Consider the following 24,703-nt stretch of genomic DNA (forward strand, 5'->3'; position numbering starts at 1 on the left):
TAAAATTTAACAAGACATATTAGGTTCATACAATCTGAGAAAGATTTTTCCACCGTTTTTACTCTGGCTATTTTTACTCTCTTAAGACGGCAGTGGCTGCTGTTACTCAAACATAAAATTCTTTAAGCTCGGCATCTCTGAAATTTACTTTCAAGAGCACTAGCTCAAAAGCAGATTATATATAAATAAATTCAAATAAATAAAATAAAAATTTGAAGACCAGTGAAGGCGCTTATCTTTGATGAAAATACCCTTAATGTTAACTAAATGTCAAGAACTAATGTTTTTGAAGTATTTTTTGTTCTTTAAAAAGTTTATTGAGTAGGGGAGATTGGGGCAAAGTCACAAATCGAAAATTTCAAAATTCAATATCTTCAAAGATAAATAACACAGCGGCCTAAAATTTTTTCCATAAGTAGCCTCCATAGGGTTTCTTCAAGTAAGTTTGCTAGAATTTGAACAATGAATTTAGAAAATAAAAAAAATATCGGAATTTTAGCCCTATTTTTGAGATATTTTCCGCGCAGAAGCTATCAATTATTAGCTACTTATATTAAATTTGATGCACTGTTGAATATTTCCCAAATTATCTGCATATTCTTTGAATGCGAATCCGCTATCTATTTTAGAATTTAACAAAGATTCTTTTCTCCAGAAATCCTCTTATTAAAAACGACCACTTGGGGTAAAAAGTAACAAAAGGTATAGAGCAAAAAGTAACAAAAACCTAAGCTATTTCTGATGTCTCACGGGGAAAAGAAACGTCATTTCCATGTCTCGCCGCTTTTTCTTTGCATTGGTCAAAAGATTTGCAGTTTTTTTTTTGGGTGTTTTTTTCGTAAATTCCCGGGCCCTGGAATAACAAATTATTCGTTTTCAGGAGCCCAGAACTCGGAGCTTCATGCTCCTCCTTTAACGGTCAACCCAAGACTGTCTCTTTTTCCCTCTCGCATTCCCTTTCTCTCGTGCTCTCATGAAGGGAAATGGCATACAAATTTCAAATAACTAACCGTTAGAACTATTGTAGAAGAACCGACTCCTACAAAATAGCTTGAAATGCGCTTTTCTCGCTCAGATAGAGAAAACTGTGTTTTGAAAAGATGTAGAGGAAAAAATTTTCTATAAAAATAGGTCACCTAGATATTTTTGAAAATTTACGTAAGGCCGTAATAAAGCGGAGCAAAATATGATAGTATCTCATGCCTGATACTATTTGCCCCAGCATTTTTGAGAATGATCACAAAATTACCTTTTAGAAAACGGATCGATAAATATATTTCCTTACAAAATAGAGGAAAATTACTTTCACAAAGTTGGGGAGCGGTAAATTTCCTATAAAACTGCGCTAATTAAAAATGGCGAAAAACAAACGAGCAGTACATAATTCAAAATGGGCAGTAAAAAATTAAAAATGAGCGGTAAAATATCTAATTACGGTCAGTAAAAAACTTAAATCTTTACAAAAATGGGTATAATTTATATATTTAACATTTAAAATTGTTGCAGATAGAATGAAAAGTCTTTTATTTTCCCTTTGCCAAAATTTCGACGATAATATCACTGTTTTAAATTTTTTTATTACTGCTCAATTTTAACTTTTTACTGCTCATTTATAGAATGCCATTAAAAATTTCGGAGGTGCTCGGGTAGCTTGTAAAAAAAAAATATCCGTTTTGTGACTTTTTGCCCCAGTCTCCCCTATCGTATAAGGGGGGCAATGACCTTTCTGTAGCGCTCCTTCGCTGCGCTATTGGATCCAACCCTCAAATTAGTGATTTTCATTGAAAATTTTAGTCAATGAAGAAAGGCAAATAGTTGTTTATAATTTAGTTAAAATATGCTAAATATTCTGCTTCAATTTGCTTAGTGCTCAATTGTATTTGGTTCCTGGTTATTGTCCGCCGCCAAAGTTGATCTGTTATATTTTAATTTCAGTTTAACATGACTGCTAAAAAAATAGCAAAAATAAGCTAAAAAGAAATCACTTCATTCTTTTCGCATTGTAATTTAGATAAATTGGATATAATCATCATTTTTCTAATTTTGAAAAAGTGAAGGAGGCTGGAGAACTGAAATGCAGAAAACAAAAGTTCCAGTGCATATTCTGCAAAAAACCTGCATTAATACTCTATCTAACGAATAATTAATAACTCCAATTTGTTAACTGCCATCTCATAATTACTATATATTTAATTGCTCATGTGCTTCAATTAGAGCAATTATTTAATGTAAATTGAATTCATTTAGTCTTGTTGATGTTGTTCACATTGTGTTAGTAATGCGATATGCTTGGTAGTAAAATAAAATAGTACGCGACAAAAATATAACAATTTATAGTATTTTAATAGATCTTGATTGATAATTTCAAATAGTTTTTTTTCTTTCTCATATTCCTTTTTATCTCTCCGCTCTATCTCTGAATGAGTTAAATCATGACAGTTGAGTTGGATATTTGCTAAATCAATAAAAAAAAGTCTTAATTGGAAGATGGGAAATAACATACCAGCACTGAGATAGACTCCACTGAGTAAACTTCCAACCCATGCCACTTTTCCCTTTCCCTCGTTGAAGTACGTCACAAATTCACCGAGAAAGACGCCAAAGGTGTAAGCAATACCATCTACAATCATGTTGCACATGAAGGAAGCGAAAACGATGACCCAGCCATACCTTTCAGTGCCATCCAAAAGAAAATTATTAAAACGTGAGATGATGAAGAAAATTGAATTGAATCGAAGAAAAACTCACCCTCCGTCAGGCGGTGGAGGAAGGTCATGATATTCGCAGGATTCCTCATCTTCAGGTGATGCTGCTTCCTCTTGCAATTCCGCTGTCAGCCGAGCTGCTTCCTCACACGCCACCTCACTGTCCGTCTATACAGAGAGATAAATGAAATTGGCAAGTCTCAAACAAAATCCACTTTGAGTATCTTTGCTTATGTCTAATTTTTGCGCAAAAACCCCAAAGTCACTAACAAGATCAAATTAATCCCACAAATAGCTAAAAACTTCGAAATTCTGTGTGATGTAAAAAAAAAACAGTCCGGTCAACTGGAAGAATCATTTCCATGTTTTCCCATACTGTTATTTTTATTGATCATCAATCATTAGCGTAGCAACAAAAGCCTCACGAGAACACCTAAGAAAGACACACGCGGAATCATACTTTTTTTTTGTTATTCAAAAGCCTAAAGGAGACACCCACTTGGCCTTTAAGCTTTATAAGATACAATTGAAACAAGATTGGTTCGTTGAAAGAATACTATACTTGCAACAACAAACCCTGATAAAATATCTTATCAGTTGAAAAAGCAATTCAAGAACACTAACTTTTCCTCATTTTTCGCATAAAAATGTTTCACCCAAAGAAGAACTTCCATGGAAAATTAGTGCGTGATAAATTATGGAAATAGCTGCAACAATTATCTTTATGCTTCTGCTCACACTGGTATAGTAACCGTGTAACTTGATATTGCAATCAGTGGCACGCTCTAAAATTTCAATATGATGCAAATTGCCCTCTCAAATCTGTATATATATGTTTATCCCAAATACAATATTCTAACTTTCAAGTAGACCAAAGTTTATTGCCATTTGGCTAATTGGTACTTCATATAAGACTAACGAGAGAACTTTGATACAATAGTAAATTTCACAAGAATCTCTAGGTTATTATCACTTCAAAATATTAGTCCCTAGGAATAATTTCTTCGAAGGATTAATATAAGTATTAAATTCGAATGCAATAAAATAATTCCATTTCACAACCTTGCTCTCATAAAAGGCATTTAAAAATTTTACTTATGAAGACTTGAAATTCTTAAACTTCAAATAATTCAAGGAAGAAAAGCTGGTATTGTTCAGAAAGAATAAATTAATTTTGTTGACAAGAAATTAATTGTGGCTGGCACAAATTTATTTATATTCATTTATTTTAATAAACACTGTACAAATTAGCAGTAAAAAGTCAAATTTGATCAGTAGGAGAGATTGGGGCAAAAAGTCACAAATTGAAAATTTGAAAATTCAATATCTTCCAAGATAAAAGAGATAGCGGCTTAAAATTTTTTCCATAGATGACCTCCATAAACCTTCTTCGAAGTCCTAAGTTTCTTAGAATTCGAACAAGGATTTCAGAAAATAAAAAAAATTTTGAAATTTTTAGCCCTATTTTTAAAATATTTTCCTTACAGCAGATATCAATTTTGACCTACTTATTTTCCAAAATTGATGCACTGGTAAATATTTCCTAAATTATTTGGATTGGACTCTTTGAATACGAAATCACTATCTATTTTAGAATTTTACAAAGATTCTTTTCTCCAGAAATCCTTTTATTAAAAATGACCACTTGGGGTAAAAAGTAACAAAAGGTAGGGAGCAAAAAGTAACAAAGACCGAAGCAATTTCTGATGTCTCGCGGCGAGGAGAAACATCATTTCCATGTCTCGCCGCTTACGAAAGCACGTAATAAAGCGAATCAAAATATGATAATATCCCATGCCTCGTACTATTTGCCCCAGCATTTTTGAGAATGATCACAAAATTACCTTTTACAAAACAGCTCGATAAATGTATTTCCTTACATAATAGAGGAAAATGACTTTCACAAAGTTGTAGAGCAGTAAATTTCCTATAAGACTGCACTAATTAGAAATTTCTGGGGCGCTAGGGCAGCTTGTAGGAAAATAAAATATCCGTTTTGTGACTTTTTGCCCCAGTCTCCCCTACTCAATTTTGAACTTAATGGTTCCGGCACACCTTTAGATCAGAATAATTTCATGAAGTCGCAAATGGAATATCTGTTTTCCCTACACGCTTTGCATATATCTATCTTATTCTTTTGCACTCCAAATTCGATCGAGCTAAATTGAATTTGTTGTGATATTTGAAAGAAGAAGAAAAAGAGTGCAAAAGAGTGAGATAGACATATACAGAACGTTTCAGAAGGAATGTCAATTATAATTTCATGAAATTTTCCTGATCTAAAAGGTGTTCCGGAGCCATAATAAAATTTTCAAGTAAATTTTTACAGAGAAAAATAAATAGATCTTCATTTTATGAGTAATGATCAGCGCACAATAACTTTTGTTTATAAATATGTTTTCAGAATTTCCCATGAGAATGAGCGAGATGACTAGATCTAGATCTCACTCATTCTCATTCAAATGTCAAAAACATGTTTACTAAACAAAAGTTATTGTGCCTTGGGCATAACCATCTTAAATGTAAATTGGAAATATTTTTGTAATGGCTCTGACACACCTTTTAGATCAGGAAAATTTCGTGTAATAAAAATTCACATCCCTTTTTTACTCACACGGCTTCCATTATGTTCATCTCATTCTTTCGCACTCAAAAATTTAATTGGGCTAAATTGAAATTGTTGCAAAGCGTTTGAGAAAGAAAGGTATTCGAATTTCAACTTCACGAAATTTTCCTGATAAAAAAGCTGTGCAGAAACCATAAAGATTTAGGTCTTTTTACTGACCAAAATTGAATGTTATACTGTATTTTTTATGGATTAGACACACCTTCTATTAGATCAAGAAAATCTCATGAAATCAAAATTCATTCTTTCGTACTCTTCTTCTTCAATTCAATTTAATTTTGGACACGAAACAGTGGGTTAGACATATACAAATTTAGGAACAAAAGGGATGTCAATGTTGATTTCATGAAATTTTCCTGATCTAAAAGGTGTGTTGAGACATCTTGACAAATTTAATTTACTGACCAAATTAAATTATTTGCTGATCAAATTCAATTATTTCACTGCTCAATTGCTTTTTTAGAGCTTCAACAGGCTTTTGATAAAAATATGTGTATTTTTTCTATTTTATAATTGACGTATTCAAGTTACCAAAAACGCAATATCCACGTAATTTTCTGAAAAACTGTTAATTTGCAACTTTACCATAGCGTGTAAAACTAAGCATTTTTGACATATTTTTATGCAAAATACAGAAGTAACATGTCATGTCATTTATAAACACGCTAAGTCGTTTCTCTGCTAAACCTTAAGTCTTTGCAGACTATTTGAGCTCAAAGAGACTCAAACTGATCTTCGAGAATATTTAGCCTGTAAAATTAGGCAGTAAAGGGCACTTATGCAAAGGACCTATGTAATCGATGATACTAAATAAGCCCTCAATGTATGACAATTCGGGGTAAATCTTAAGTACCAAATTTTATTGTGTAAATATTCTCGAAGATTAACCTGAGTCTATTTGGGCCCTTACACAACAGTTCATAATCTCATAGAATTCTGATATTTTTTCTGATTTTGGTAAGATGCAGATATTCTAGCTGCATCTTACCAAAAAATCAACTACAAAATTATCAGAGTTGCGAGGTGATGTCCCTTTATACAGTCTCCCCCCGGCCTTGCACTATAAAATTACTATTTATTTCGAAGCTTACGAAACTTTTCAAATAGTAATATTTTCAATAAAAACGAAGACCTAAGCACTTTCTGTAGGTTTTATTTTTGTTGATAGAGACCAAGTGTTTTATAAAGTTCTATGAAGTTACCAAGAAAATGGCATATTAAAAATTCTTCCCAACTCAATATTTTCGTATTTACAATATATAGGAGAAAAGTGTCAAATATCGGACAGATTGCAAATATAATAAGCATCAATGTTCCGGAGTTTAAATATTCTGTTTGAGTTTTAAATTAATTATTTTTAATACTTCCTTTGCAGGAGTGTTGTATGCAACCCTTTCAATAATTAGCTTGTCCCATTTGCTTTGTATATAATAATTCTTAACACATTTAAAAAAAATAAAAGCATAAGCATTGCTTTGTATGCATTATCGGACACAAAGCTTATCAAAATTTCTTGCCCTTCCGGAACTTTTTCAAGGTTTTTTTTACGCTAGAACATAAAAACACTAAAAGATACTTGAACTATTGAGAAACACAACAAGTGTCCGATATTGCAAGCAGTACGAAATTTAACATAGTTCACATATTCATCTTTCTAAACATGAGAGAGTAAAATATTTCAGATATATCTCCTATTGGAATAATGTAATTTTAAACAAAAGATATTGATAACTTACAACTGAATGTTTTTAAATATTCCATATAACAAAGAAAACCAACTCTGTTGAGATCTTCTCGTGTAATACATTTATACTTTTCAATAAAATCGAAATTGAAGTGTCTCAAATATCTCATCATCCTTTTAGATATACTGAGTATCTCTTTCCTTTAAATTCAATTAATTGAAAACGTTTCATTCTCAAGAAATTAATGCCTTGTCATGTGTGATAATCCAATAAGCTCATCATTGCTGAGAAATTCTCATTATATCGATTTAATTAACCTCCAGAGAATGAAGTGAAAAGCGCTATAGAATCATTCACCAATTTTTCTCAATTGACTAAAGAATCGAATAAAATGCAGAAGAACTAAAAGCAATTGCACAAGAGTCCACTTAAATAAGTCGCACGAGCTACTATAGAGACACTTCTGACGCGATTGAATTAACAACAATTGATAAATGAGAGTGAGGAGACTCGGAGTGATCATCATATTTAAGAAACATCTTTTCAACAGCTAAATCATTCACAACACTATAGAGCTAGTTTATATTCAAAATGGAATTTTTCGTTAGAGAATGTCTTAGGAAATCCCGCATGTATCATCAAAACTATTTGCGAATACATATTTTTTTTTTACAAATATAAAATTTTAAAATATTACCCCGTTTTTACAATTATCAGCCATATTATCTTGAACTTTTTTTTACTTCACTTTTCCGTTCAACTTCACTTGCAGAAGAATAACTATTTTACTTTTTCTATTTCTTGTACTTCTGTTACTCGTAACTTGAACAACTTGTTGCACTTGACACAGAAAATTCCAATCCACTATCAGTTGACTCTTATCCGATGAAGATGAAAAATTTTTTCACATTTACATTTTCCCTTTCAATACTTTGGGAAAAAAAGAGCAAAAATTGCATGTAAATTGAATCACGTTTTAGAAGGAAAATTTTCCTTCCTGAAATGCTAAGAAATATTTTTGTATTTTTCAAATTTGTCAATAGGATGCAAATTGTAAGGAAGTTGCTGTTGAGAAGAACCCGCCTTCGCAATCACTCACAACACAAGAGATGCCCGGAGACGACTGATATTGTTGGTCTCGTCACAGAATATTGATACCGAATGAAGTTGAAAATTCTAATACAATTGTAATGTTACGAGTATCTTGACGCTTATATTCTCTCCTCTCTTCAATTTCCCATTTGTGTACATATGGATTTATTATTGACGAGAGATACACAGACCAATGAAAACTAATATTCTCATACTGAAATACCCAAAAGAGTGAATATTTGCCAAAAGTATTTGTCAATTTGTGAATGAAATAAAATTAGAGAAAAATATTTATATTGAATAAAGCAAAAAAAAATAACCACAACAATATGTTCCCCATGAGTTTAAAACCAAACTATCAATTCGTTTAATAAGCTTATCATAAAATTAAACTGTTTGCCAAATGCACTTGAAGATACTCTCTTGGTCTTTCTGTGAGAGAGAAACCACATAATTCCTTTGATAAGAAGTCTACAAATTTGCCTCAAAAGGCGTCTACACATTGGGAAAATTTTTCGTCAAAAATTGCGTTTTTGACAGAAATTTGACGTTTCCCCCTACAACGCTGCAGGGAATTTCCTTCAAAAATGCGATTTTTGACAAAAATTGCTCCCAATGTGTAGAGGCCAAAAAGGGAATGAGAAAATTTCTAATCTATCACCAATTGATGCCTTAACTGATGACACATATTTTTCTGAAAATCCCACTCATCTCTAGAGTCCATAACATAGAGTTTGATAATAGTCTTGAGAGTTTATGAAATGTATGATTCAAGTTATAACCATATTAAAATTCTACAAGAATATTTGTGGTCTCTCAAAAAAGCAAGGCTTTTTCTTGGTTAACAAATGTAACATTTTATTTTAAAAAAATCCGGTTATTGTCGTAAGCGAGTTTCACAGGAAAAATTTTCCATTAAATTGTTCATGAATGTTTTTGTGAATCCCTATTGGGGACTTAGGAAATGCTCGTAAATCGTATAACATACCAAAAAATTTGTAAATGTTTATAATTTTCACAAACATTGTTTGTAACATAATCACTTAACGAGCACTTTTTGTTCTTTTACAAACATATGTTCGTAAACACACAAAAATATTCGTGAAATTTTGTCATTTGTTCGTAAACTTTTGTCAGGCAAACAAAAACGTACGAACATAGGTTTGTAAAAGAATAAAAAAATGCTCGTTCAGAGCTCATAATACGAATAATGTCTGAAACAAAATACGAACTACGAACTTTTACGAACTTTGTTTTTGTGTTATTCAATTGACGAGCATTGTGTAAGTCCCTAGTAGAAATTCAATAGTATTTATAAACAATTTTACAAAATATTTTTTTCTGTGTTTTCTAGGATAGTGCCATAGTTATGGCCAAGATTGTAATAGGCATCTCGCATATAGGGTAAATGTGCCAAATTCCGGCCAGCTTGCAATTTCGGCCACCTTTTTTGTTCCTCGAATTTTCATGAATTTTTAGTTTTTACATACTCTAGAGATTATACAATGCAAAAGAATAACAAAAAATGTAGCTTCGACAAACGAGATGACGTGAAAAAGGCATTGAAAAAATTCCTGAAGGGCAAGGAACTATGAGAATGAAGGTGGCCGAAATAGGGCACTAAAGCTATGTCTACATTTTTATTCATTTTAAAATGTATTAAGAATGATTTTAGAGTAAATAAAGACGATAAACTGTCTACAAGGTTCTAAGCAACACTCCTTAAGGAGAAGGAATTAAAAAAAATCAATTTCTTTTAAAGATATTACATTTCAAATTTGAGAATTTGGCGCTTGCATGCAACTATGCCGAAATTTGGCACACTTACCCTACCTTAGATTTATCTCATAAAATGATTTTTGGGAATCATAAATGTAGCGTTCAAGTACGATATTAACTCATTTGCTAACAGGAAATATTTGGCTTTTGGATTTCACATGAACCAACTCCGAGAATTTTTGTCTAGGGTAAATTAAGCTTATTCAAAACCTGCTCCAAATGGAAATTTTTCGCTACTCCAAATGGAAACATCATTGTTTTCACAATAAATACAATACTAAATTATTAGGGGAGACCGGGGTACTTTTAGCCAGCAAATGAAACTTTTTTTCCGCGTATGATTTGTGCAAAAATGATAATGTAATCTTTATTGTTAATGGTACGTGAAGTTTTCAAATGAAATAATTACCTATTTCGTGAACAAAAAGGGCACTGAAAAAAATATGGGCACCCATTCTGGCAATGTTGTTATACCAGTTGAAAATCCCCATACATTAGTGGAACATATACCCCTATCAGACATGCAAAAGACTAAAAGTTGCTAATGTTTAACTGAAGGAGACAAAATCTTGAAAATTTGCTCCAGTATAAAAATTGTACCAACGCCGTAAAAGTTTTTTTCTCTGCTTTGGTAAAATAAGATACCAAAAAACACTCAAATGTTTTCACTGGTAATATATTTCCAGCACCAGTAATATAGTTTACTGAATGCAGTATGAATCTACAGTTGTCACTTTCTTTTGTTGTCTAATTGTCTCTTTCATACGCCCTGCACAAGATGTAACAGACTGCGTTGCTCAGAAGCGTCAGTTCTCATTTTTACTAAGTGCAGTGAAGAGTGAAAAATGTGATTTTGTGACATGTTCATTGGAAAATTTGTCTTTCCTAAGTTTTCCTTGAGTGGAAGGGTAAGTAGTTGTTTCTTTGCTATACCAGGAAGTGGGCTCAGTGACAAAATAATCAAAATAAACCTTCTTTTCTAGAAATTTCTTTTATAACCTAACATTTTGCTCTCCTTTGTGACAGAAAAACAAAATTTCTATTTCTTCATATTTCTTCTCTTTGCAGATAAACGATTCAACGGTAATATCTCTGAAAAAGCCTTTTGATGCCGGCAACTGCAGTGATATTCATGAGCGTGAGTGTAAAAGATACTGAATTGCATCCGGATCCGGAGGAGCTTGCTGTCAAGAAACTTTGACTGACGGCTCGTAAAGAGAATGGAAAATTTTACGACTATCGGAGGATTCAACGACTTTTTAAGTTTTTACTTAAATAAATAGTTTTATTTTAAATTATATATTGCGTTTTATTATATAAATATGATTGGTTAGGATTATCGGGATTGGCAAAATATTACATAATTACAGTAAAATATTTTACTAAGGAAGACAAAAGAGGACTAATAATATTTTCCCGTTCAGGTACAACTTTATGCTTTGTCAGTATAATTTTTACCAAAACACTAGTACGTTGTACAAGGACTAAAAGCGTTATTCATATTACCAGTGCCGGCAAAATTTATGTCAGCACTGGTAATATTTTTTTTCAGTGGGTTTTTCTGAAGTGTCTGCAAATGCTTCAATAGGAAACCCTGGAAATATGATTTTTTTGCAGAAATTTTCTTATTGTTTTAGATGGGAAAGGAGACAAGAGCAACTCAACAATGTTTTGGAAGCTTTTCGTTGCGGTCTCACTTACGCTGTTTGTCTCCAATTAGAAAATTTCCATTGTCTCCATTTAGATTAATTTGTTTCTAATAGAAGTATTTTACGCTCGCGTATTTTTCTTGTATTTAAGAAGTTTTCAAATTATATCTAAAGAATTTTCACTAAACAATAACATTCTATAAGAGTCAAGGAGTAAATTTATGTAATTCTGTTCAGAAAAAAATATGAACTTAATGTGTTGAATCTTCTGTCAAAGTTAAAGCGTCTGGAAATGGTTTTGAATTAGGCCATTTATCCTACCAAAAAGTGAGTTTTTTCAAACAGATCTCCAAAAATCAAGTCCCAGAAAGTGAATTTAAAAAAAATATTGAAAATTTCAGAAAGTATAGTTTAAATGTGTACTTTTATATGTCTAAGAGTTTGAAGCAAATAATTTTTTTTATAATGTTGAAAAAAAATAGAGAGCAGCTGTTTTTAGTGCTTTTAACCCACGTTACCCCCTAACTCTTTCTCATGTTTCATACTTTAATTACCTAAAGAAAAATATGGACGCTCTAGCAAAAACAATTATATTGAACTGTTTAGGATCGATAAAAATTCGATACTTGTGGATGATCACAAACTAAAGGATGTTGAAATCTACGATTCTTTTTACAGAAGTCTGATCGTGAAATTTGCCCCGTTAATATATACAATATAAAAAATCCTTAAACCAGTTTTTTTTAAAGCGCTTTCATTAGGTGATTTCCTAAACACAAGCAATTTCAAGTGAAAATTTCTCCTTTTAAAGGCCTTCAAATGACAAGACCTATAGGAATTTATAGGCGCTATAGGGATGCTTGTCTACTGAAGAAATGGTTGAGATAGTCCAAGTAGTTAAGAAATAAAAATTAGTGTTTGGTGCTACCCCGTGTTTGGTGGTGCCCCAGTTTTCCCTATAGCATATCTTAAAAAAAATAATTGGCGCCGAAATATTTGCATTTAGATTGATATATCTTTCACATAAGTAATTTTTCGAAATAATTAATTACGAATTAGTACGGTTTTTTCAGTCACGGCAATATCATTAATCCCTGAGCCCCTTGAATTTTTTTTGGAAAATTATTACAGAAATTCAGCACAGGAAACTCAACACAGCTATATAGGGTAAAATAATCTGATTCAGAACTTCCTCCAAATGGGAATTTTTTGTATTAAAACATAATTAATATGAATGGATTTTTGATTTATTTGGAACGCTATGAATCAAATAATAGATTGTGATATTAGATTATAATAATAAATAAACATTTAGTACCGTGTTATATTAAGGAAAAATTTGTGCAAAGTCCCATTTGGATTGGAGTCATTTCTAAATTAAACTATGATACCTTATATGGAAATTTTTATAGACGTTTTTAGGGTCAATGTTTTTACTTTTTGACACGTTGTGATTTCCGCAATACAAAATGCTATACAGAAAATGAGAGAGAATTATTTGGAAAGTTAATAGATGCGTATAGAATGCAATTTCTTTACAAATATTATCTTCAAAATTTATAATCCTACATTTACTTTTTAAAAAAATCTTGAGAATAAAGACCGTAAGATCAAATTCATCCTAAATCTGTTAAATTATTCGCTGCACATTTGCAAAAATCAAAGATTTATTCAGAACTTAAAAATTATTCAAAAAAGTGCTTTTTCTCAAAATACTTGGATGAAAATAGTTCTTCTTTAAAGTATCGCTTTTAGTGATCTAATAATATGGGACACACGTACTGATACTTTGAAAATATTCTCAGTTCGATGCTTTCTAAGAAATTGACACTCAAACCAATCATATTTATTATAGTTCAAGAGAGATAAATCGGATTGTATAGTAGAGTCCCTAAGAAAAGAAGGACCAGTTGCATTCCAGAATTCAAACAAATTCGACTAGAAAGATCATGAAAGCAATTCCCTGGGAGCACCACCCCCCCAGCCTAAAATCATTGTACCTGTGTATGGCAAAAGGAAACACCTCAAAGTGAGATATTTCCTCTAAAGCTATTCTGAAATCGGATTTGCATCCCAGAAGTGTCCTTTATGGGACAAAAGGAATACTTATTAAGAAGAAACATTCAAATAATACTCAAGTATCAATAAATTATAACAATAGAAAGTCCACTCTTTGCTCCATATCTTTAACTCTGAAAAGTATTACAACTAATCCATTGAAAGTTTTATTTTGAAAAACTAACAAAAAAAAACTTTTGTTAAATTTGTATTGTTGCATAACAATGTTTTCTCTATTAAATCAGAAAGTTCAAGAACAAAGTATAATTAAATTACTTAAAACACCTGTGTAATCTTTTATTTAAAGAGCACAAGTTTAACCTCATAATTTCTGTCACACTGATAACGAATTATTTGACGTGCAAATCTTGCCCAAAATATCAGTTACCAGGCGCCCCCCCCTCCCCCATCCCAAAAAGCCACTCGAAAAGAGAATTATTTATGAAACACTCAAAAAATAATCTCTCACCCACAATAAAATGTAATTTTCAACACACATTCACGTGAATAGCCTTCAATCAGCTATGTAATGCCACCAATTGATGAGACAAACAATTTAAATTTAAGCATATTGAAAATACTCACCCGGCTTATTTTTCGTACACGCTTGTTAATAGATTTTCCACTGGAAACTCTTTGTAAATTTAACGAAGACATCTCATGTGGATCTTTTCCAAATGATATTCAACCAATTTGAATAATTTTCACAGAATATTTTCCTCTAATTTCCTTATTGTTCCTTTGTTTTAACTCCACAGAATATTTGGCTTGCACTTCATTAAAAATTCTATTCATTCATGATTTAATTGCTCAGAAACTCATGGAAATTAATTTGATTTTTGTTCTAAATTCTACAAGAGAGTACTTTATTCATAGAAATAAATCTAGAAAAGTAATGACCTAAAAGTTTATAAGACAAAAAATCACTGATTATTTCAAAATATTCGTGCTCTCTGATGTACTACTTTCACTTGTTGCTTCATAATAAATTTAATTGATTCGGAATTTTATTTCTCTTTCCCAAATCTGTTTTTTTTTATCCCCCACCCCTATTCCCTAGGTCGTTGGCAAAATTTTGCCATGTATGACCGCCAAATCTGGTATTATGCAAATCAATGTAAGTAAAGCCTGTGCTTTTTTATAACTTTAATTTTAGCATATATTTAATTTTATGTCTGTCTCTCATTTTTCTTAGAAATAATACAATTATGGTAGAGTGAATCCAATACTGATAAATCCTCTTTTCTTGAAGGAATTATTCATTTGCATCCATAGGACATCAGTTTGAATTCATTTTGTATATAATCCTTTATCAAAATAAACCCATTCTAATGCCCGATATTCTTCATTTTCATCGAATGTCCTCTTTTCATCCCATTCAATGATGCCCTATTGAAATTGAAAATGTCAACAACTTAACTTTTTTAACATGTTTACACAACAATCTTTCTATGATAAATCTGCTACATTAACTTTTCATATTGCCTTGAGCATTTTCTTATAAAACGCTATAGATTTTCAGTCAGAATTAATTGTCTGGGGATGTGAGTCTTTTGGATTTGTATTATTTTTGATTAGCACTTAGTGATTCTGCGAAAAAGCTTCTCTATAATCCTGTTCTATACAATCTTTTTTTCAAAGAAAAACTTTGTTTTCGTCTTTATCAAAATCCTAGGGGATAGCGCATTTAATAAATAATGCGAAACATTAAAGTTTGGTTTTACTCACTAGGGGAAAGTGCTCTCCCTTCGAATAATGTGAATTTTCTTTTAGTTTTCCTAAGAAACTTACACAAATCTATTAAATATTAATTGGCTTATCATCAATTGTTGATAATTCCGTGATAATTTAGTGTAAATCTCTTACGAAAAACAAAAAAAAATCACATTATTCGAAGGCATGAACGTTCGAAGGGAGAGTACTTTCCCCTATTACTGTTCAATTGAATTTGGAAAATCTGCAGAAAATCCGTATCACGAAATAAATATCCCAAAATATTATATCTACCTATAGATTCCACCATATCTTATACGGATTTCAGACCTATAAAGACCTATAGACGTAGGGGAAAGTGCCCATGTTTTGCAAGGTCCCAATCTTCATAATGACTAAATTTTTCCCATTTTTCCTATGTTTTTCATTAAATGTGACTAATCGCACCCATATTTTCAAATCTAGGGGAAAGTGTCCTTTTTTAAAATATATTGCAGAGTCAGATTAATTCAGAGACATAGGAAAAATTTAGTCATTATGAAGCTTGGGACGTTGCAAAAAATAGGCACTTTCCCCTATATGGCCTTACTTCTCTAATGTCTTATTAGTCAAGATTTCTTGAAAAACTTTGATTTCGGTTTCAATATGAAAGATATATGATTCTGAATTTTGAAAACAAAGTAAAAGTGCCCACTATGTACGATTTTAAGAACTTCGGGGGACTGGGCTAAGCCGTCATTCTGAAGATCGCTTTACGGCCCTTACGGCTTCCTTGAGATAAACTTTAACAAATTCTTTTTAAAAATAAAATTTATGTGCGAATTTTATTTTATGCGTATAAAGTTTATGTGATAGCCATTTTATAGGATCGAGACGAGACGAACAAGGGACGTAAGAGTCATATTGGTAAATAAGACATAATGTTTAATAATTATAATAAATACGAAAACCTAAAGTTTTTGGTAAAATTACGATCCGATCTTTGTCTGTTCTTCAATTTTTCATATATTTTTATTGGTTTTGGGTCATCGGTACCCCGCCACTATCTCATGTGAGTAAACACTACCAGGAGAGGCTCTTTGTCTTTTACTCAGAATTATCTCCTTTCCTTAAATATGTACTTTTTGCGTATCTGAAAAATAGCTTCTATTTTAGAAAAAAAAGATTGTTCAGAAATTTATTTTGTGCATTTTAATGACAAATTACATAGGGTAAGTGTGCCAAATTTCGGCATAGTTGCATGCAAGCGCCAAAGTCTCAAGTTTGAAATGCAATATTTTTAATACAAATTGAATTTTTTTGTTACTTCTTTCTAAGAACTGTTTCCTGGTATCTTGTAGTTTATAGTCTTCATTTCTCTAAAATCATTCTTAATACATTTAAAATTAATGAAAATGTAAACACAGCATTTGTGGCCTATTCCGGCCAACTTCATTCTCATAGTTCCTTGCCCTTCCGGAATTCTTCCACTGTCTTTATCAGATCATCTTGCTCGTCGAAGCGATATTTTTTGTTATTTTTTTTATTGTAGAGTATGCAGAAACTAAAAATTCATGGAAATTTGAGCAACAAAAAATGTGGCCGGAATTGCAAGCTGGCCGGAATTTGGTACACTTACCCTATTCCTTCTTATGATTTTTCAATACAAATGTCAAAATAATATTCGTTTGGAGACGAAAGGGTCTTTCAATTGACAAGCCTGATTTAGCAAAAAGTGTTAATAAATAATTATAATTAATAATCCCAGAGGAGCGTTATGAATTTTGCGCTTTATTTAAAATCTATTTAAAAATATCACAGAATTAATAATATTTAACATGATTATTAATTTAAATAAATTATTAATTTAATAAATTTGTTCGAAATTTTGGGCTAATTTTTAGTCAAAGAAATGTAAATACAAAAGAAATACAAAGATAATTTTGCCTAGTTCTCGGATTCTTGTGAAACTATTCTAGTTCTCAATAATTTTTTATAAAGACAAGAAACTTCAAGCGTTCTGGAAGTGTAAGAAAACAATTTTGTCTAATGTTATTATCCCTGAAAATGTACAAAATCTCAGCAAATAGCTTTAGTTTTCAAAGAAAGAATCACTCCAATCCCCCAGACTGAATTAGCAACGCTAATATCATTGGACAACAAGAAGATTATTTCGAAACAGGTACAGCATAATATGAACATTGAATGACCCGATCAAGGCCAAAATATCAAACAATCCTCAAAAAATCATCTCAAAAACTTCTCGTTCCTCTCGTATCCAAAAGAATCCTACGTCAATCAGACAGCAAATATTTGGCAGGAGAGTAAAAGTAAAGTAAAAAAAAAAATAATCGCTAATAAATCCCCAAAATTAAATACGATCTCTCTGTATATTGTGTTTGTTGGGAAATTCACAGACACACGCCAAATTTGCGTGGTGTTTAATTTTGCCTTTCGGCAGTAGCACACGTGAGAATTATGTAAGATAGACGGAGACTATATTAAGAAATGGATGATTTTTATGAATGTTAAAAATCACTTTTTATAAGAAAATTGACAAGCAAAGTAAACGAATCAAAAAAAAATTAGGGCACTTTTACTGCACAATATCGATTTTTTATTTATTAAAATTGATTTTTATGCATTAATTTATTTGGATCAGGAAAATTTTAATAAATCAAAATTTCCATCCCTTTCTTCTCCTTGTAAGCGTCTCAATAAATTCAATTTAGATTTGACTGAGAAAGAATGGTATAGACACACGCAATACGTTTAAGAAAAGAATGTTCCTAAAAGTTTGTCAGTCTATGGAATTTTCAAAGTTACTGGCCTTATTCGACTCATTTATTGTACAGAAAATATATATTTTGTAAAGTATTTTGTAAATAGTGAATTGCCTCTGAGAACTCCCACTAACAAATTTTGTAAATGTTTGTAACTTTTTCACAAACAATGTTCATAACAATGATTACTTAACGATCATTTTGATTCTTTTACAAACATCTTTTCGTAAATGTTCGAATATAAATATAAATATTTATATAATATATTTTCCCTGGTCATACATTTTTGTTTATGTGACTAAACTTTACGAACAAATGGCAAAATAATTACACTTTCTACTCTGAAAAAAAGTTTTGACATATTAACAACAAAAGTTTGTCAGATGGATGTTTTCTAAACTGAATATGGAATATTTTCTTAAATAGGACATCAACAGATTCTTGTTAAAAGTTTGTCAAAAGGATGTTTTTCATATAATAATGTGTTCAAAGTTTTGTCAAATTGGTAAACAACATCTTTTTGACAAAATTTTAACAAAATCCATTTGTCTGCACAACAAAACCTTTTTTTATTATACAAATGTTTACGAACAAATTGTTTGCAAAAGAAAAAAACTGAGATCGTAAAGAATTATTCTTAGCTAATATTCAGTAAAAAATTGAATTACAAAACAAAATATTTATAAAAAAAATACAAACTTTTACACATTTATTGATACACTGAGAGAAATCCGAAGAAGTTAAAATAACATTACGGAAATGTTAATTTTACCCAAGAGTATTGATCCAAAATCGGTGTAAATATTACCCTTTTTAGGTGTATTGGGGGTTAAAATTACCCTTTTTCATGTTAATTTTACCCTTAAAAAAGTGTAAAATTAACATTAAAAAATGTTGATAATTTTTTACATCTAAAAAATGTTAAAGTTATAAGGAAAAAGGTTAATCGCACCCTCTTTTTTTCTCGGTGTAGGATATATGATTCACGAGCATTTTGTAAGTCTGCTGTGGCAATTCACAAACATTATACAGTAGAATCTTCTAAATTCAAACGCTCGGAGGGTATTTTTGACATTTCTCACCTCCCAAATTCGAACGATTTTTTCAAAACTAACGAAATTTATGTGAGATTAAATTGTACTTTGAATCGAATTCCCGTACTTTTTCGCAAGTTTTAGTGGCAACAAACATCCTTTTCATTTTATAGGATCATAATGTATTTAAACGTTCAGGAAGAAGCACATAAATATAAATTTCATTCATCCAGAATACGAATTTTTTAACATAACCCCACAATTGACGTTTTAAATCCAAACGTCGTCGTTCGAATTTGAGAGATTCAGATTTGAGAGATTCTACTGTAGTCACATATTATTTTTTATTTAACAATTCTTTTTATACAGCGTGATATGGAGTAATTTGAAATTATTTCTAATTTGGATCGTAAAATAAAAAATTGTTGGATTTCAAACAATTTCACGCCTGAGTACAAATTAATTTGGATGACACATCGGTGGTCATATCTGAATATGAGAGCGAGAGCGGGGGGTCTAGTAAGTGTTTTATTATTTACAAATCGGCTTTATAATGTGAAATTCTGTTGATAAATTCTATTATATTCTATCAAAAAACTGTGTATTAAATGTCTTTAAGAATCGAAATAAATAAATTTTAGAAAATACCGTCCAATTTTTTCAAGTGTAGATTTGTCTTTCGAGGTTATATTTCACATAACCCTACTTCTCAAATCGGCGTGGTATTTGAGGCATTTCCTTCCCTGACTACACTGTAAAATGAGAAATTTCAAAGTGTATTATTTATCATGTGCGTCGTGTGTAAGAACGAATAATTCATGCGGCTATTGATAAAGTGTTCACAGAGAAATTTATCAAAATGAAAGCATTTCCTCCCTCTTTTGTGATTCATTTTCCTCTTCGTTTAGACGCGTATTTGACTAGAAGCATCTCTATATATACATTGTTGGCTGAAAAAATGTCAAATACAGCCACATAATATTCATTTACATTTAGCACACATTGTAAGTTTGTAGATGGTAATGTGGCTAAATTTAAACGAATTTCTCTGTGATTTCTTCACCAAGCCTTTTGGTATTTCTTTATTCTTTTTCATATATACTTATTTTATAGTTGTGAAAAGACATGAGGATATTACGTTTATATGCTCTTATCCCAATTATAGTTTTCTCTGTAAAATTAGCAAAAAAAACTCCATTGATTTCCATGAGTATCTGAGAGGGTAAAAAAAAATTGATAAGAGGTACGAAAAAATCCACAGTTTATATAAAAATCACCTTTGATAAGAGAGTTTTATTACAAACACACACCTTTAGTTTTTTTTCACACGTTTCTTAGATTTTGCATTAAAAAAAATAATTCCGCAACAAATTGAATGAAAAATATGGAAAATTTGCGGAGAAGTTGAAAGTCAATTGTTTATCTTTCTTGAATAATCAATATTATATATAAATGGTTGAGGAAAAAAAGCTGGTGGGATTTGTTTGAAACTCGTGATATTTAATATGTGCCTTTCTCACTCGTTTTCTCAACTATTATTTTGGTCGAGGTCAATTGGTGCGATTCATACCAATACAACTCGGCACTAAAAATCGCAAATATACTTAGAGACAAATTGCTCGCACCTCTTTCTCAATGGCCAATAACGATACACTGAATTTTCTTAACACAAATACACAGTCTAAACAGCTGTTTTGGAGCACCTTTTTCCACTGTCGCGTTTGTAAATGAAAGACTTTTTTTCCCTGGTCTATGGAATATTTCAATGGTGGGATAGATTTTTGTTTTTTTTTCACTTTTGCTATCAAAGTAAACACGTAAAACTTTTTATATCAGCCACTTCGTCTCGATTTTTAACAGTGTGTGATATTTCTTCACCAGATTTTACTTTTGCTGCCAACAAGATTTAAGAAAAAAGTGATTTTTTCAACTTTGCAAAAAAAAATTTCAGCACTGCCTAATGTTATTTTTCTTTCATTCACAATTCTATGTAAATTCAATATACCTCGATTTTTTTCACAGTGTCTCTGTCACACAAAGGAATTTTCTCGATCTTACAACTCTTGCAACACCTTCAAGAGATTTTCTCAGATATCTTCAACCACATTTTTCAACACAGTTTTTCCCGCAGGAATTTTTCACATTAACAAATTGAAGAAAAAAATTGCAGTTTGTTGAACTCTCCGTTCTATGAGATAATTTTCAACTTAAGAGCACTTTGTTCTACAGTCAAGCAAATTCTTTTTTGTAATATTAATTAGTCCGACCACGATTGAGTTGTACTCCGAAGCGAAAGAACTTTTCCACTGACAGTCTCTGTGTCAGTAATCATTTATTTATACATCGAATGTTTGCATTTAATACACACACAACCCATGGTTTCTCCTTCTCTCAACATTTCGACGAAGAAAAAAGAGTTAAAACAACGCGGGCGGTTATTTTCTCACACGCATACATATTAAAAAGTACACCTTCACTATATCCTATGTGCAAATTCTACCCCCCCAAAAATGCGCAACGTGCGCAACCATTTGTAGCAGTGTAAGCTACTTCTTGTACACCCGCAATTTTCCAACCCTCACTGAATGGGGATTAGCATAATTATTTAAGAGCAACCTGTTGATAAATTTTCACACATAGCATTCTACTAAAGACTGTGGGAAAAGTTCTGCGTGATTTTTCTCTTGTAAAAAAGTGCTTTGAAAACGCGACAAGAGCGTGGCGATGAGTCCGATGAGTCATTGAAATCAGTTCATTATTCAAAAACAGAATATAAACACATTCAAATGTGTATCAAATTCATAATAGGGAATCTTATATATCACGATATTGTAGAGAACAAAGAAAAAGATGGTAAAGTGGTCTTCAGATTAGAGATTTAACGGGTTTAACCCAGTTGCGCAAATTTTAGATTTTCTAAACAACATGCCAAGGGGAAGGCTTTCAGGCTTCGCACATACTCTGCCTTCGATCATTTCATATATGACTTAAATTTTCGAGAAATGTGTGACATAAAACGAGCTATTAAAATATATTGCCATAGCTCAGGTTCATTTATCCTTTAAGGATGATTGGAACACCGGTGTCCCATAAAAACAAAATAATTTTTCCTGACTACCTAAAGTTATTTTTTTCTTATGTTTGCACATAATTGCAAAGTAGAAGGTTGAAGGAATCTAGGATATTTTTTGTAAGTCTCCAGCAATTTGCTATAAGAGAAAGGCTCATAATTTTGTCCAGTTTCTTTTTTTGGACACTTTGGGGATAAAATTGGACACTAAAAATAAATTGATTAAAATTATGGATTTTTATTCCAATATTTGATGAATAATGAATTCTATCTAAATATTTGTTCTTTTTGGAAGATTTTAGCACGAAATACGTTAAATTTTGAATATGATTTAAGTTGAAATTGCTTTGTTGAAAATTCAGTGTGAGCAATTGCTTACGAGAAATATGACAGAACTTCGTGTTTACTTCAGTCTTATTTAGCTGTGGTGAAGTACTAACAATGTTTCTTTGCTTTTTTTGAGTGATATTATTGAATATTCATTGAATACTGTGTTGATTCACGTTAGTAGTGATTTGTACATTTGACCTGAGGTGAGATTTGCCTTGTGAATTAGATTTTTCGTGTGAAAAATGGGAAATTTTTTAAGACATTCACCAGTGAGGTGATACTCCTTATTTTAGACAGGTGTTGTTCTCACGAAATTTCGTGAAGTTTTAGCTTTTGTGATGACTAGGTTGGACAAATGCCTGGAGAAACAAAGGAGCATCATCTCTACGAAAGAGATGTAGCGAGAAATGCCTTGAAAGGCTCCCGGAAAGGCCAGGGAATGAGCGAATCCGCACGTACTTGGAGTACCGAAGTCAACTCACTTTAATGAGTGATATGGAAAGTTTCCGGGCTTCTTGTGACATTCTACGGTTCCTTTATATGAACAGGAAGAGGACTTGGTAAGATTGGTTCATGAAATGAAGAACAATGGGCATCCTGTTGAGGCGGATTAGCTGTCCATATTTACAGCCAAGTTGTCCGAATTAATAACCAAGTTGTCCAAAATAAGAGCCAAATTCACCTTTACATATCAATTCATTTTTAAACGTATTATAACTAGTTTTAGTAAAAATAAGACGATAAATAGCTTGCCAAGTTTCTAAATAACCCTTCTGGAAAGAGAGTAACAAATAAAGTAAATTGGTATTGAAAATACAGTAGACTCTCTCAAATTCGGGCATATCGGACCGAAATGTCAGCCGAATTAGACAAAAATTCGGGTGACAAACTTTTTGAAATACAACGATTTTTTATTCATGTGCATATAGATATTAAGTTTACACACTCATATATAACGTAAATTGCATGAAAAACCCTCAATAATGCAAAATCACATCAAAACTAAGACAAACCATGCCAAATTTGAGCAAATTTGATTCATTTGATAATCATAATCCAACTTGAAAAATGACAACAAACTTTTTTCAAATGTAACCGCTGCCCGAATTAAAAAGTAGCCCGATCTTAAAAGAGCCGAATTAGCGAGAGTCTACTGTATCGCACTTCAAACTTGGAACACCGATGCTTATAAGCAGACTGGTCAAAATTATGATGAGCCCTTACCCTATAGTAAATATTTAAGCTTAAAAATGACAAATTTTTAAATTCTCTCATATTGAAAAATGATTTTAATTATTTTTTTATAATTCCAATTCTTTTTAAGCAAAATCGTTTTGGAAAAAGAAACTACAATACTCATAATATTTCTCATTAGACTGAAAATTATTGTTCATTGGTATTGTCAGAAATTTGATTTAAATTTTTGGGCTATTTTTGTCCCTATAGTTCGTAGAAGTAAAAAATGCACCGAATCAGACTGTTGGATTTTCCAAAGTCAGATATAAGAGGTTTCATTGATTTTGTTTGTCGGTTAAATTTTTATTTTTGATTTTCGGTCCGTAAAGTGTCTCGTCGTTAAAGGGTTAAAGAAACATGAGAAAGAATATGAAGTGTTCGAAGCCAGAGTATGTGCGAATCCATAAAGCCTTCCCCTAGTCGGTTTTCAAGACATATTGGGGTCGATGGAACACTTGTTCGGCAGGTTTTTTTTATTCGGATAAATAGAGTGCCAAAATAGGCCATTATGGCTCCGGCACACCTTTTAGATCAGGAAAATTTCATGAAGTCGAAATTCGAAACCCTCTCTTTCTCACATTTTTACATATGACTATCTCATTCTTTCGCATACTAAATTCGATTGAGCTAAATTGAATTTGGAGTGATGTTTAAGAGAAGAAGAAGAGTGAGAGAGAATGAGATAGACATTATGCAAAACATGTGAGAAAGAAAGGGATCCGAAATTCGACTTCATGAAATTTTCCTGATCTAAAAGGTGTGCCGGAGCCATTAATACCCGATTTCTGGAATAGGGTCGATCCTAAGTATTCATCAGAAAAATCTTTGTTGAAAAAACAACGCAAAAAAATGTTTTTTTTTTTTCAAAATCCATAGGGACGTAGTTTACTGGTCTCCTTATATAATATTTGCATACATAGGACGTTATTTCTCTGGTGCATAGAAACGTAACTTCTGGTCTTTT

The 24,703-nt window shown here is 31.6% G+C and overlaps 1 protein-coding gene across 4 annotated transcripts in view; it reads right to left on the reverse strand.

Annotated features, from left to right (window-relative positions):
- LOC129803129 (monocarboxylate transporter 14) overlaps positions 1-24,703 on the reverse strand; it is a 52,580-nt gene that overhangs the window by 20,172 nt on the left and 7,705 nt on the right. For 2 of the 4 annotated variants that reach the window (XM_055849480.1, XM_055849482.1), the window contains exons 2-3: positions 2,749-2,873; positions 2,504-2,670 (exon numbers count right to left, since the gene is read on the reverse strand). In XM_055849480.1, coding sequence (XP_055705455.1) covers positions 2,504-2,670; positions 2,749-2,873 — 292 coding nt within the window. Of the gene's footprint in view, positions 1-2,503; positions 2,671-2,748; positions 2,874-7,713; positions 8,176-24,703 lie in introns of those variants that run through there. The other 2 variants (XM_055849481.1, XM_055849483.1) reach the window with 2 other exon arrangements.

This window comes from Phlebotomus papatasi, chromosome 2, assembly GCF_024763615.1.
Source record: "Phlebotomus papatasi isolate M1 chromosome 2, Ppap_2.1, whole genome shotgun sequence".
NCBI lineage: Eukaryota > Metazoa > Arthropoda > Insecta > Diptera > Psychodidae > Phlebotomus > Phlebotomus papatasi.